Source organism: Oncorhynchus kisutch, linkage group LG3, assembly GCF_002021735.2.
Source record: "Oncorhynchus kisutch isolate 150728-3 linkage group LG3, Okis_V2, whole genome shotgun sequence".
Taxonomy (NCBI): domain Eukaryota; kingdom Metazoa; phylum Chordata; class Actinopteri; order Salmoniformes; family Salmonidae; genus Oncorhynchus; species Oncorhynchus kisutch.
This window is the reverse complement of record NC_034176.2, coordinates 5,380,837-5,394,288: the sequence shown is the minus strand read 5'-3', so window position 1 is coordinate 5,394,288 and position 13,452 is coordinate 5,380,837. Positions and strand designations below refer to the sequence as shown.

Here is a 13,452-nt window from a genome sequence, read left to right as displayed (position 1 = left end):
ATGCTCGTGTCTCTAGCTCCAACAGTAATAACTAGCTAAATGCGTGTGTCTCTAGCTCCAACAGTAATACCTAGCTAACTACTTCATGTCTAGCTCCAACAGTAATACCTAGCTAACTACTTCATGTCTAGCTCCAACAGTAATACCTAGTTAAATGCTTGTGTCTCTAGCTCCAACAGTAATACCTAACTAAATGCTTGTGTCTCTAGATCCAACAGTAATACCTAGCTAAATGCTTGTGTTTCTAGTGCCAACAGTAATACCTAGCTAACTACTTGTGTGTCTCGCGCCAACAGTGTAGTAGTAATAATATAGACATTATATTATATATAGTAATATAGGATGGTGTGTATAGACAGTAGTTATATAGGATGGTGTGTATAGACAGTTATATAGAATGGTTTGTATAGACAGTATGGATAGAAAAGATGTGGACAGCAGTAGTTGCACAGTGTCAGCCAAGGTGCAGTGGGCACTTAGGGGTTCAGTGCCCATGGGGGGAGGGAGGGGGGGGGGGCTTAGGGGTTCAGGGCCCATGGGGGGGTGCACTTAGGGGTTCAGTGCCCATGGGGGGAGGGAGGGGGGGGGGGCTTAGGGGTTCAGGGCCCATGGGGGGGGGGCACTTAGGGGTTCAGTGCCCATGGGGGGAGGGAGGGGGGGGGGGGGGCTTAGGGGTTCAGTGCCCATGGGGGGGGCTCTTAGGGGTTCAGTGCCCATGGGGGGGGCTCTTAGGGGTTCAGGGCCCATGGGGGGGGCTCTTAGGGGTTCAGGGCCCATGGTGGGGGCTCTTAGGGGTTCAGGGCCCATGGGGGTGCTCTTAGGGGTTCAGTGCCCATGGGGGGGGGGCCACTTAAGGGTTTCAGTGCCCATGGGGGGGGGGGGGCACTTAAGGGTTTCAGTGCCCATGGGGGGGCACTTAAGGGTTTCAGTGCCCATGGGGGGGGGGGGGGGGGGGCACTTAAGGGTTTCAGTGCCCATGGGGGGGGGGGCACTTAAGGGTTTCAGTGCCCATGGGGGGGGGGAGGGGGGGGGGCTTAGGGGTTCAGGGCCCATGGGGGGGTGCACTTAGGGGTTCAGTGCCCATGGGGGAGGGAGGGGGGGGGGCTTAGGGGTTCAGGGCCCATGGGGGGGGGCACTTAGGGGTTCAGTGCCCATGGGGGAGGGAGGGGGGGGGGGGCTTAGGGGTTCAGTGCCCATGGGGGGGGCTCTTAGGGGTTCAGTGCCCATGGGGGGGGCTCTTAGGGGTTCAGGGCCCATGGTGGGGGCTCTTAGGGGTTCAGGGCCCATGGGGGGGCTCTTAGGGGTTCAGGGCCCATGGGGGGGGCTCTTAGGGGTTCAGTGCCCATGGGGGGGGGCCACTTAAGGGTTTCAGTGCCCATGGGGGGGGGCACTTAAGGGTTCAGTGCCCATGGGGGGGGGGGGGGGGGCACTTAAGGGTTTCAGTGCCCATGGGGGGGGGGGGGGGCACTTAAGGGTTTCAGTGCCCATGGGGGGGGGGGGGCACTTAAGGGTTTCAGTGCCCATGGGGGGGGGGCACTTAAGGGTTTATGTGCCCATGGGGGGGGGGGGGGGGGGCACTTAAGGGTTTATGTGCCCATGGGGGGGGGGGGGGGGGGGGCACTTAATTGTTTCAGTGCCCATGGGGGGGGGGCACTTAAGGGTTTCAGTGCCCATGGGGGGGGGGCACTTAAGGGTTTCAGTGCCCATGGGGGGGGGGGCACTTAAGGGTTTCAGTGCCCATGGGGGGGGGGGGCACTTAAGGGTTTCAGTGCCCATGGGGGGGGGGGGCACTTAAGGGTTTCAGTGCCCATGGGGGGGGGGGGGGCACTTAAGGGTTTCAGTGCCCATGGGGGGGCACTTAAGGGTTTCAGTGCCCATGGGGGGGCACTTAAGGGTTTCAGTGCCCAAGGGGGGGGGGGGGGGGGGGGGGGCACTTAAGGGTTTCAGTGCCCATGGGGGGGGGGGGGCACTTAAGGGTTTCAGTGCCCATGGGGGGGGGGGGGGCACTTAAGGGTTTCAGTGCCTTGCTCAAGGGCACAAAACAGCAGATAAAGAAAACAAACACACAGTAAAATTTGAACGCTCACCTTTCTGCCCATTGCTGACAGGTACAGAAGGCTCAGCTGTAGGGGTGCCGATGGGCGTGGCAGCGACCGGGGTGCCGGTTGCTACAGGAATGGGTAGCACATAACTGTTTGTAGCTTTGGGTCTCTGTCTCGGAGTGATGGAAGTTGCCGTCGGGCCCACGGACTCTGTGATTCTGGACCAGAAGAACACTTTTAGGTTTGGGGAACTTAAAATGATCTCCCTTTCATATAACCTTGATTTTATTTTATTTTTACATTCTCCTTGAGATTAAATCCCTTTTTGCTAGAGACCTGAGATTTACATTCCAGAATATCTATAACACATGGTGACATACCTGGCTTTCGTCATACTCTTCCTGGCAGCGAATTGGCTGGCTGTGAGTGGCTCAGGAAGTGACGTGGGGAGAGGAGAGTTCTGTAGGAGACAATGTGATGTTACACAACCATCATCTCAACCTAACTAACTCAGGGTGCATTGTGGGGAGAGGAGAGTTCTGTAGGAGACAACGTGATGTTACACAACCATCATCTCAACCTAACTAACTCAGGGTGCATTGTGGGGAGAGGAGAGCTCTGTAGGAGACCACCGGCTGCCCATTCCCTGGGGTTGTCGCTATGATAAAGCGTAGAGATACAATTTGATCAGGAATACATTGTAGACATTGTTAACCAGTTGGATTTAGGGGGCGCTATTTTAATTTTTGGATGAAAAACATTATGCCATGATAAACTTACACAAATGCTTGTCTAGCGTTGGCTGTAACGCATATTTGTAAAATCTGAGATGACAGTGTTGTTAACAAAAGGCTACGCTTGAGTTTGAATATATTTATTTCATTTAATTTGCGATTTTCATGAATAGGAAAAGTTTATAGGGGTATTTATGTCCGTTGCGTTATGCTAATGCGTTTGAGGCTATGATTACGCTCCCGGATACGGGTTTGCTCATCGCAACTGTTAATGTTAAGGTTAATGTTGTAAATGACTATTGTAGCTGGAAACGGCATATCTACATGGGATTTTGTGGATTATCTACATAGGCGTACAGAGGCCCATTATCAGCAACCATCACTCCTGTGTTCCGATGGCACGTTGTGTTAGATAATCCAAATGTATCATTTTAAAAGGCTAATTGATCATTAGAAAACCATTTTGCAATTATGTTAGCACAGCTGAAAACTGTCGTCCTGATTAAAGAAGCTATAAAACTGGCCTTCATTAGACTAGTTGAGTATCTGGAGCATCAGCATTTGTGGGTTCGATTACAGGCTCAAAATGGCCAGAAACAAAGAACTTTCTTCTGAAACACATCAGTCTATTCTTGTTCTGAGAAATTGCCAAGAAACTGAAGATCTCGTACAACGCTGTGTACTACTCCCTTCACAGAACAGCGCAAACTGACTCTGACCAGAATAGAACGATTGGGAGGCCCCGGTGCACAACTGAGCAAGAAGACAAGTACATTAGAGTGTCTAGTTTGAGAAACAGATGCCTCACAAGTCCATAACTTTCAGCTTCATTAAAATAGTACCCACAAAACACCAGTCTCAACGTCAACAGTGAAGAGGAGACTCCGGGATGCTGGCCTTCTAGGCAGAGTTGCAAAGAAAAGCCATATCTCAGACTGGCCAATAAAAATAAATGATTAAGATGGACAAAAGAACACAGACACTGGACAGAGGAACATTGGGAAAAAGTGTTACAGACAGACAAATGTATATTTTGAGGTGTTCGGATCGCAAAGAAGAGCATTCGTGAGATGCATAAAAAAATGAAAAGATGCTGGAGGAGTTGAACCATCTGTCAAGCATGGTGGAGGCAATGTGATGGTCTGGGGGTGCTTTGGTGGTGGTAAAGTGGGAGATTTGTTCAGGGTAAAAGGAATAATATCACTCCATTTTGCAACGTCATGCCATACCCTGTAGACGGCGCTTTGTTGGAGCCAATTTCCTCCAACAACTGGACAATGACCCAAAGCACAGCTCCAAGCTATGCAAGAACTATTTAAGGAAGAAGCAGTCAGCTGGTATTCTGTCTATAATGGAGTGGCCAGCACAGTCACCGGATCCCAACCCTATTGAGCTGTTGTGGGAGCACGTAAGACGCACGTAAGACGTGCCCATCAAGCCAATCCAACTTGTGGGAGGTGCTTCAGGAATCATGGGGTGAAATCTCTTCAGATTACCTCAACAAATTGACAACTAGAATGCTAAAGGTCTGCAAGGCTGTACTTGCTGCAAATGGAGGATTCGTTGAAGGAAAATTATTATTTCAATATTTTTATATTTTTTTATTTATAAACCTTGTCAATGTCTTGACTATATTTCCTATTCATTTTGCAACTCATTTCATGATTGTTTTCATAGAAAACAATCATTTCTATTTGATCCCAAAGTTTTGAACATCACAATGACAGATAAGCAACTTACAAAGAGATTTGGCACAGGACACTCCTTTCCAGATAACTTGAAGGCAAAGTAGGAGACTTGATAGATATCTGGTCTCTTCTCATGGTCAGGCTCAAGCATATATCCTGGAGGAGACATGGGAGAAGAGTGGACATATAGTTTAATATAGCCTGGAGTAGAGGTGGGAGTAGAGGGGACATATAGTTTACTATAGCCTGGAGTAGAGGAGACATATAGTTTAATATAGCCTGGAGTAGAGGGGACATATAGTTTACTATAGCCTGGAGTAGAGGGGACATATAGTTTACTATAGCCTGGAGTAGAGGGGACATATAGTTTACTATAGCCTGGAGTAGAGGGGACATATAGTTTACTATAGCCTGGAGTAGAGGGGACATATAGTTTAATATAGCCTGGAGTAGAGGTGGGAGTAGAGGGGACATATAGTTTACTATAGCCTGGAGTAGAGGGGACATATAGTTTAATATAGCCTGGAGTAGAGGTGGGAGTAGAGGGGACATATAGTTTACTATAGCCTGGAGTAGAGGTGGGAGTAGAGGGGACATATAGTTTACTATAGCCTGGAGTAGAGGGGACATATAGTTTACTATAGCCTGGAGTAGAGGGGACATATAGTTTAATATAGCCTGGAGTAGAGGTGGGAGTAGAGGAGACATATAGTTTAATATAGCCTGGAGTAGAGGGGACATATAGTTTAATATAGCCTGGAGTAGAGGAGACATATAGTTTACTATATCCTGGAGAAGAGATGGGAGTAGAGGGGACATATAGTTTACTATAGCCTGGAGTAGAGGTGGGAGTAGAGGGGACATATAGTTTACTATATCCTGGAGTAGAGGGGACATATAGTTTACTATAGCCTGGAGTAGAGGGGACATATAGTTTACTATAGCCTGGAGTAGAGGTAGGAGAAGGCATGTACATTTTTACATTGGTTACAGAGTGAACCGTAAAGGGTTTGAAATAGATCACTACCTCTGTACGATCCAACATCCCCAAAGGTAAAACACAGTTCGCCACAAGGTGGAGCTATTGACTAATATTTGTACTGAAGGACTAACAGTGGGTGTGTGAAGAATGAACAACAGTCTGATTGGGCAAATTAATCGGACAGTTACGTGTTTACACAGCAGAAACATTCACGTGACAATGGTCAATGTGGTTGAATTATTATACTGATTGACAGCTTTGTGGTTGGTGTGTTGCTGAGGGACAAGGCAGATGGACTTACTGATTGACAGCTTTGTGGTTAGTGTGTTGCTGAGGGACAAGGCAGATGGACTTACTGATTGACAGCTTTGTGGTTGGTGTGTTGCTGAGGGACAAGGCAGATGGACTTACTGATTGACAGCTTTGTGGTTAGTGTGTTGCTGAGGAACAAGGCAGATGGACTTACTGATTAAGCAGTGCAGCTTGAAGGAGAATTTTGAATTGTCGGGAACGACAAAGGTTCCATCACATATGGCGACTTGACTCTCCCCGAACGGGAGCGAGAAGAAACACAGCTTGTACAACAAGCAACCAAGAGCCTGAAACAGAGAAACACAGCTTGTACAACAAGCAACCAAGAGCCTGAAACAGAAGAAACACAGCTTGTACAACAAGCAACCAAGAGCCTGAAACAGAGAAACACAGCTTGTACAACAAGCAACCAAGAGCCTGAATCAGAAGAAACACAGCTTGTACAACAAGCAACCAAGAGCCTGAAACACAGAAACACAGCTTGTACAACAACCAAGAGTAAGGTGACCATTTTGACAAGTCTTAAAAACAGCATATTTCTAATCTTCTCCTTGTAGTGAAGTGCTAACATGGAATATGAGTTAAAACACAGGAGTCTAAATGTCTCTGGTTGAAAAGTTAAATGAGAAATTCAATTAATTTAAAGATTCATAAAAGCTGTTCCATGTGATCGCCAGAAAAACTGTTTGTCCAAAAAGCCGCCGCGCACTCACGGCAACAGGCCTAACTGCCTGGACCAAACTACACAAACACACACTAAGTTCTTCTGTTACTGACTGGCTAGTCCACACACATAAACCTACACGCACATGCGCACCCCCCCCCCCCCCCCAGGTTTCCGTACACCCCCCCTCCCAGGTCTCCGTACACCCCCCCCCCCCCCCCAGGTTTCCGTACACCCCCCCGGGTCTCCTTCCCCCCCAGGTTTCCGTACACCCCCCAGGTTTCCGTACACCCCCCAGGTTTCCGTACACCCCCCCCAGGTCTAAACTCACCCATATATCAGCCTTGGTGGTAATGGCCTTCCCTGCGTACACGTTGATCATCTCTGGAGCTCGATAAGACAGGGTCGTGTACCTACACACAGGAAGTGGTCAAGGTCAAAGGTTATTTATACAGTTATGGTATGTATGTAAGAGTGGTACTACTGCTGAGAAGGATGGCACCCTACGTAGTGCACTACTGCTGAGAAGTATGGCACCCTACGTAGTGCACTACTGCTGAGAAGGATGGCACCCTACGTAGTGCACTACTGCTGAGAAGGATGGCACCCTACGTAGTGCACTACTGCTGAGAAGGATGGCACCCTACGTAGTGCACTACTGCTGAGAATTAGTCCCTATGTAAGAGTGACCAGCCAAGTGGATTGATGGAACAGAGTAGTGGTGTCCTCCACGGAGTATAACCAAGCATTAAGGGGGGGGGGTTTGGGGGTTTGTTGTATATGACCAATATACCTGTTCTTAGACACGACGCATCGCAGAGTGCCCGGATACAGCCCGTAGCCGTGGTATATCGGCCATATATCACAACCCCCCCCCCCCCCCACCAGAGGTTGCCTTATTGCTGTTATAAACTGGTTACCAATGTAAACAGAGCAGTAAAAACACATGTTGTGTCATACCCGTGGTATACAGTCTGATATGGCTGTCAGCCAATCAGCATTCAGAGCTCGACCCATCCAGCCCAAATATTTTGTTGCCACTAAAATTACACCAACAAAATGAATGAGTATGTTTTCTAAAACAAATCTATTACCAGCAAGAAGTAAATGTGGTTTTTATATTGTTTAAATTACATTTTTTCCGTGACTAGAATATTTTTTTTAACAAAAACAACACACATTGTCACCTGCCCCTTTAAGGGCGGGAGGTTACCGTGGGAGGTTACCGTGGGAGATTACCGTGGGAGATTACCGTGGTAACACTGTGCCCTGTGAGATTGAGAGAGTCTGAATAGCGGCAGTGTCGTCTTCTCTTCACTAGCGGTTGAAAATTCACAAACATTGAAGAAAATCAACCTGGCTTGTGAACAAAACAACATAAACAGACCAAGAAACACGAAGCCTCACTTCAGTAGACTTTCCTTCCCAGTAAATTAGACCAACGTGTATGGCTGTGTACCACGCTTCTAAACAGCAACAACTCATCTTTCACTCAGCTCTTCACGTGCTCACAGCCCCCCCCCCCCCCCCCCAACCAGGCAGGAAGGTGTTCTTAATGTTTTGTCCAGTCCTAACTGGAACTAAAGCAAGTAGGAGGGGATCTGTGGGTCAGTTCACATGACGTGAAATGGGGTGCGCTCTAGCTACGCAGGCACATGGAAGACAATCACCTGGGTTCACACACACACACACACACACACCTCACCCCCCCCCCCCCCACACACACACACACCTCACCCCCCCCCCCCCACAAACACACACCTCACACACCCCCCCCCCCCCCACACACACACACACACACACACACACACACGTCACCACCCCCCCCCCCCCCCACACACACACGTCACCTCACCCCCCCACCCCACACACACACACCACCTCACCCCCCCCCCCCCCCCCCCCACCCCACACACACACACACACGTCACCTCACACACACGTCACCTCACCCCACCCCCCCCACACACACACACACACACACACACGTCACCCCCCCACACTCACTTCCTGATTTCGTCCTCCACAGCGGTCACTCCGTCTTTATGTGGAAGCAGCACTTTGAGAGAAGCACTTCCAAAATCACACAGAACATAACTCCCATTATCACTCAGGAGGATGTTCTCTACCTGGAACAGAGAAAGGAGAGAGACAGAGGAGGGAGAGAGGAAGAGACAGAGGAGAGAGAGGAGGGAGAGAGGAAGAGACAGAGGAGGGAGAGAGGAAGAGACAGAGGAGACAGAGGAGGGAGAGAGGAAGAGACAGAGGAGAGAGAGGAGAGAGAGAGGAAGAGACAGAGGAGGGAGAGAGGAAGAGACAGAGGAGAGAGAGGAGAGAGAGAGGAAGAGACAGAGGAGGGAGAGAGGAAGAGACAGAGGAGAGAGAGGAGAGAGGAAGAGACAGAGGAGAGAGAGAGGAAGAGACAGAGGAGGGAGAGAGGAAGAGACAGAGGAGACATAGGAGGGAGAGAGGAAGAGACAGAGGAGACAGAGGAGGGAGAGAGGAAGAGACAGAGGAGGGAGAGAGGAAGAGACAGAGGAGGGAGAGAGGAAGAGACAGAGGAGACAGAGGAGAGAGAGAGGAAGAGAGAGAGGAAGAGACAGAGGAGAGAGAGAGGAAGAGACAGAGGAGAGAGAGGAAGAGACAGAGGAGGGAGAGAGGAAGAGACAGAGGAGAGAGAGGAAGAGACAGAGGAGGGAGAGAGGAAGAGACAGAGGAGACAGAGGAGGGAGAGAGGAAGAGACAGAGGAGAGAGAGGAAGAGAGAGGAGAGAGAGGAAGAGACAGAGGAGGGAGAGAGGAAGAGACAGAGGAGACAGAGGAGGGAGAGAGGAAGAGACAGAGGAGACAGAGGAGGGAGAGAGGAAGAGACAGAGGAGGGAGAGAGGAAGAGACAGAGGAGGGAGAGAGGAAGAGACAGAGGAGAGAGAGGAGAGAGAGAGGGGAGAGAGGAGAGACAGAGGAGAGAGAGAGGAGGGAGAGAGGAAGAGACAGAGGAGAGAGAGAGGAGGGAGAGAGGAAGAGACAGAGGAGACAGAGAGGAAGAGACAGAGGAGGGAGAGAGGAAGAGACAGAGGAGGGAGAGAGGAAGAGACAGAGGAGGGAGAGAGGAAGAGACAGAGGAGGGAGAGAGGAAGAGACAGAGGAGAGAGAGGAGAGAGAGAGGAAGAGACAGAGGAGGGAGAGAGGAAGAGACAGAGGAGAGAGAGGAGAGAGAGAGGGGAGAGAGAGGAAGAGACAGAGGAGAGAGAGGAAGAGACAGAGGAGGGAGAGAGGAAGAGACAGAGGAGACAGAGGAGGGAGAGAGGAAGAGACAGAGGAGGGAGAGAGGAAGAGACAGAGGAGGGAGAGAGGAAGAGACAGAGGAGGGAGAGAGGAAGAGACAGAGGAAGAGACAGAGGAGAGAGAGGAGAGAGAGGAGAGAGAGAGGGGAGAGAGGAGAGACAGAGGAGAGAGAGAGGAGGGAGAGAGGAAGAGACAGAGGAGGGAGAGAGGAAGAGACAGAGGAGACAGAGGAGGGAGAGAGGAAGAGACAGAGGAGAGAGAGGAGGGAGAGAGGAAGAGACAGGAGGGAGAGAGGAAGAGACAGAGGAGGGAGAGAGGAAGAGACAGAGGAGAGAGAGGAGAGAGAGAGGGGAGAGAGGAGAGAGAGAGGAGAGAGAGGAGAGAGAGGAGGGAGAGAGGAAGAGAGAGGAGGGAGAGAGGAGAGAGAGAGGAAGAGACAGAGGAGAGAGAGGAGAGAGAGAGGAAGAGACAGAGGAGAGAGGAGAGAGAGAGGAAGAGACAGAGGAGGGAGAGAGGAAGAGACAGAGGAGAGAGAGGAGGGAGAGACAGAGGAGAGAGAGGAGGGAGAGAGGAAGAGACAGAGGAGACAGAGGAGAGAGAGGAGAGAGAGAGGAAGAGACAGAGGAGACAGAGGAGAGAGAGAGGAAGAGACAGAGGAGAGAGAGAGGAAGAGACAGAGGAGAGAGAGAGGAAGAGACAGAGGAGAGAGAGAGGAAGAGACAGAGGAGAGAGAGGAGAGAGAGAGGAAGAGACAGAGGAGACAGAGGAGAGAGAGAGGAAGAGACAGAGGAAGAGACAGAGGAGAGAGAGGAGGGAGAGAGGAAGAGACAGAGGAGACAGAGGAGGGAGAGAGGAAGAGACAGAGGAGACAGAGGAGAGAGAGGAAGAGAGAGAGGAGAGAGAGAGGGGAGAGAGGAAGAGACAGAGGAGAGAGAGGAGAGAGAGAGGGGAGAGAGGAGAGAGAGAGGGGGAGAGAGGAAGAGACAGAGGAGAGAGAGGAGAGAGAGGGGAGAGATATAAATATTATTGTCAGCATGACAGAAGCTTTAAGCTCTAGGATATAACATTGTCCTGGTGAAGTAGCTGCATTTCCCCAGAGGCTGGCCAGTAAAACGCCAGTTTATTCACCAGTAGTGGACAGACTGACCAATAGAGAACTCGTTTATTCACCAGTAGTGGACAGACTGACCAATAGAGAACTAGCTTATTCACCAGTAGTGGGCAGACTGTCCAATAGAGAACTAGCTTATTCACCAGTAGTGGACAGACTGACCAATAGAGAACTAGTTTATTCACCAGTAGTGGACAGACTGACCAATAGAGAACTAGCTTATTCACGAGCAGTGGACAGTCCTTGTTATGTTGACACTTTATTTTCGCTCACAGCAGAGATATGCCAAGACTGAAGGGACGTGAGAGAAGTCTGGGGTCCTCACCAACCAAGAATTCACAAAATGGGATCAACACCAAATTGAGACTCTGCATGTAGAATTATGCACAAATATCCTCAGTGTATAACGTAAAACACCAAATAATGCATGCAGAGCAGAATTAGGCCGATACCCACTAATTATCAAAATCCAGAAAATAGACGTTAAATTCTACAACCACCTAATAGAGAGTGACTCCCAACCTTCCAAAACAAAGCCATCACCTACAGAGAGATGAACCTGGAGAAGAGTCCCCTAAGCAAGCTGGTCCTGGGGCTCTGTTCACAAACACAAACAGACCCTACAGGGCCCCAGGACAGCAGCACAATTAGACCCAACCAAATCATGAGAAAACAAAAAGATAATTACTTGACACATTGGAAAGAAGGGATGAGAGTAGGAAAGGGGTGAAGGAGGAAGAGGGATGAGAGTAGGAAAGGGGTGAAGGAGGAAGAGGGATGAGAGTAGGAAAGGGGTGAAGGAGGAAGAGGGATGAGAGTAGGAAAGGGGTGAAGGAGGAAGAGGGATGAGAGTAGGAAAGGGGTGAAGGAGGAAGAGGGATGACAGTAGGAAAGGGGTGAAGGAGGAAGAGGGATGAGAGTAGGAAATGGGTGAAGGAGGAAGAGGGATGAGAGTAGGAAGAGGGAAGAGGGATGACAGTAGGAAATGGGTGAAGGAGGAAGAGGGAAGAGGGATGACAGTAGGAAATGGGTGAAGGAGGAAGAGGGATGAGAGTAGGAAATGGGTGAAGGAGGAAGAGGGATGAGAGTAGGAAATGGGTGAGGGAGGAAGAGGGATGAGAGTAGGAAATGGGTAAAGGAGGAAGAGGGATGAGAGTAGGAAAGGGGTGAAGGAGGAAGAGGGATGAGAGTAGGAAAGGGGTGAAGGAGGAAGAGGGATGAGAGTAGGAAAGGGGTGAAGGAGGAAGAGGGATGAGAGTAGGAAAGGGGTGAAGGAGGAAGAGGGATGACAGTAGGAAAGGGGTGAAGGAGGAAGAGGGATGAGAGTAGGAAATGGGTGAAGGAGGAAGAGGGATGAGAGTAGGAAATGGGTGAAGGAGGAAGAGGGAAGAGGGATGACAGTAGGAAATGGGTGAAGGAGGAAGAGGGATGAGAGTAGGAAATGGGTGAAGGAGGAAGAGGGATGAGAGTAGGAAATGGGTGAGGGAGGAAGAGGATGAGAGTAGGAAATGGGTGAAGGAGGAAGAGGGATGAGAGTAGGAAAGGGGTGAAGGAGGAAGAGGGATGAGAGTAGGAAAGGGGTGAAGGAGGAAGAGGGATGAGAGTAGGAAAGGGGTGAAGGAGGAAGAGGGAAGAGAGTAGGAAATGGGTGAAGGAGGAAGAGGGATGAGAGTAGGAAATGGATGAAGGAGGAAGAGTGAAGAGGGATGACAGTAGGAAATGGGTGAAGGAGGAAGAGGGAAGAGGGATGACAGTAGGAAATGGGTGAAGGAGGAAGAGGGATGAGAGTAGGAAATGGGTGAAGGAGGAAGAGGGATGAGAGTAGGAAATGGGTGAGGAGGAAGAGGGATGAGAGTAGGAAATGGGTGAAGGAGGAAGAGGGATGAGAGTAGGAAAGGGGTGAAGGAGGAAGAGGGATGAGAGTAGGAAAGGGGTGAAGGAGGAAGAGGGATGAGAGTAGGAAAGGGGTGAAGGAGGAAGAGGGATGACAGTAGGAAATGGGTGAAGGAGGAAGAGGGATGACAGTAGGAAATGGGTGAAGGAGGAAGAGGGATGAGAGTAGGAAATGGGTGATGGAGGAAGAGGGATGACAGTAGGAAATGGGTGAAGGAGGAAGAGGGATGAGAGTAGAAAAGAGGTGAAGGATGAGGACAGGAGGAAGAGGGATGACAGTAGATAAGGGGTGACGGATGAGGACAGAAGGAAGAGGGAGAGATGGGTAAATCCCTTACCTTCAGGTCCCTGTGTATGACAGGGGTTCTACACTGATGCAGCCTGGCCACAGCCTCACAGGTATCAGTGAAGATGGTCAACACCTCCGGCTCCGTAAACCCTATATGGAGACGCTGATTCATCTGCTTCACTACCTGACCAGCTGGGGAGAGGAGGGAGAGAGGGAATGAGGAGATAGAGGGAGGAGGGCGAGCGAACGGGAGAGAGGGAATGAGGCGAGAGAGCGAACGGGAGAGAGGGAATGAGGAGAGAGAGGAGGGCATGAGGCGAGAGAGCGAACGGGAGAGAGGGAATGAGGAGAGAGAGGAGGGCATGAGGCGAGGGAGGAGGGCGTGTGACCGGGAGAGAGGGATGAGGAGAGAGAGGGAGGAGGGAGAGAGGGAACGAGTAGATAGAGGGAGGA

The 13,452-nt window shown here is 50.2% G+C and overlaps 1 protein-coding gene across 2 annotated transcripts in view; it reads right to left on the bottom strand.

Annotated features, from left to right (window-relative positions):
- The window catches only part of bmp2k (BMP2 inducible kinase), a 63,637-nt gene that overhangs the window by 15,708 nt on the left and 34,477 nt on the right, over window positions 1-13,452 (bottom strand). For both annotated transcript variants that reach the window (XM_031816727.1, XM_031816735.1), the window contains exons 4-10: window positions 13,049-13,191; window positions 8,430-8,551; window positions 6,754-6,835; window positions 5,913-6,045; window positions 4,517-4,620; window positions 2,423-2,502; window positions 2,088-2,260 (exon numbers count right to left, since the gene is read on the bottom strand). In XM_031816727.1, the coding sequence (XP_031672587.1) occupies window positions 2,088-2,260; window positions 2,423-2,502; window positions 4,517-4,620; window positions 5,913-6,045; window positions 6,754-6,835; window positions 8,430-8,551; window positions 13,049-13,191 (837 nt within the window). The remainder of the gene's footprint in view (window positions 1-2,087; window positions 2,261-2,422; window positions 2,503-4,516; window positions 4,621-5,912; window positions 6,046-6,753; window positions 6,836-8,429; window positions 8,552-13,048; window positions 13,192-13,452) is intronic.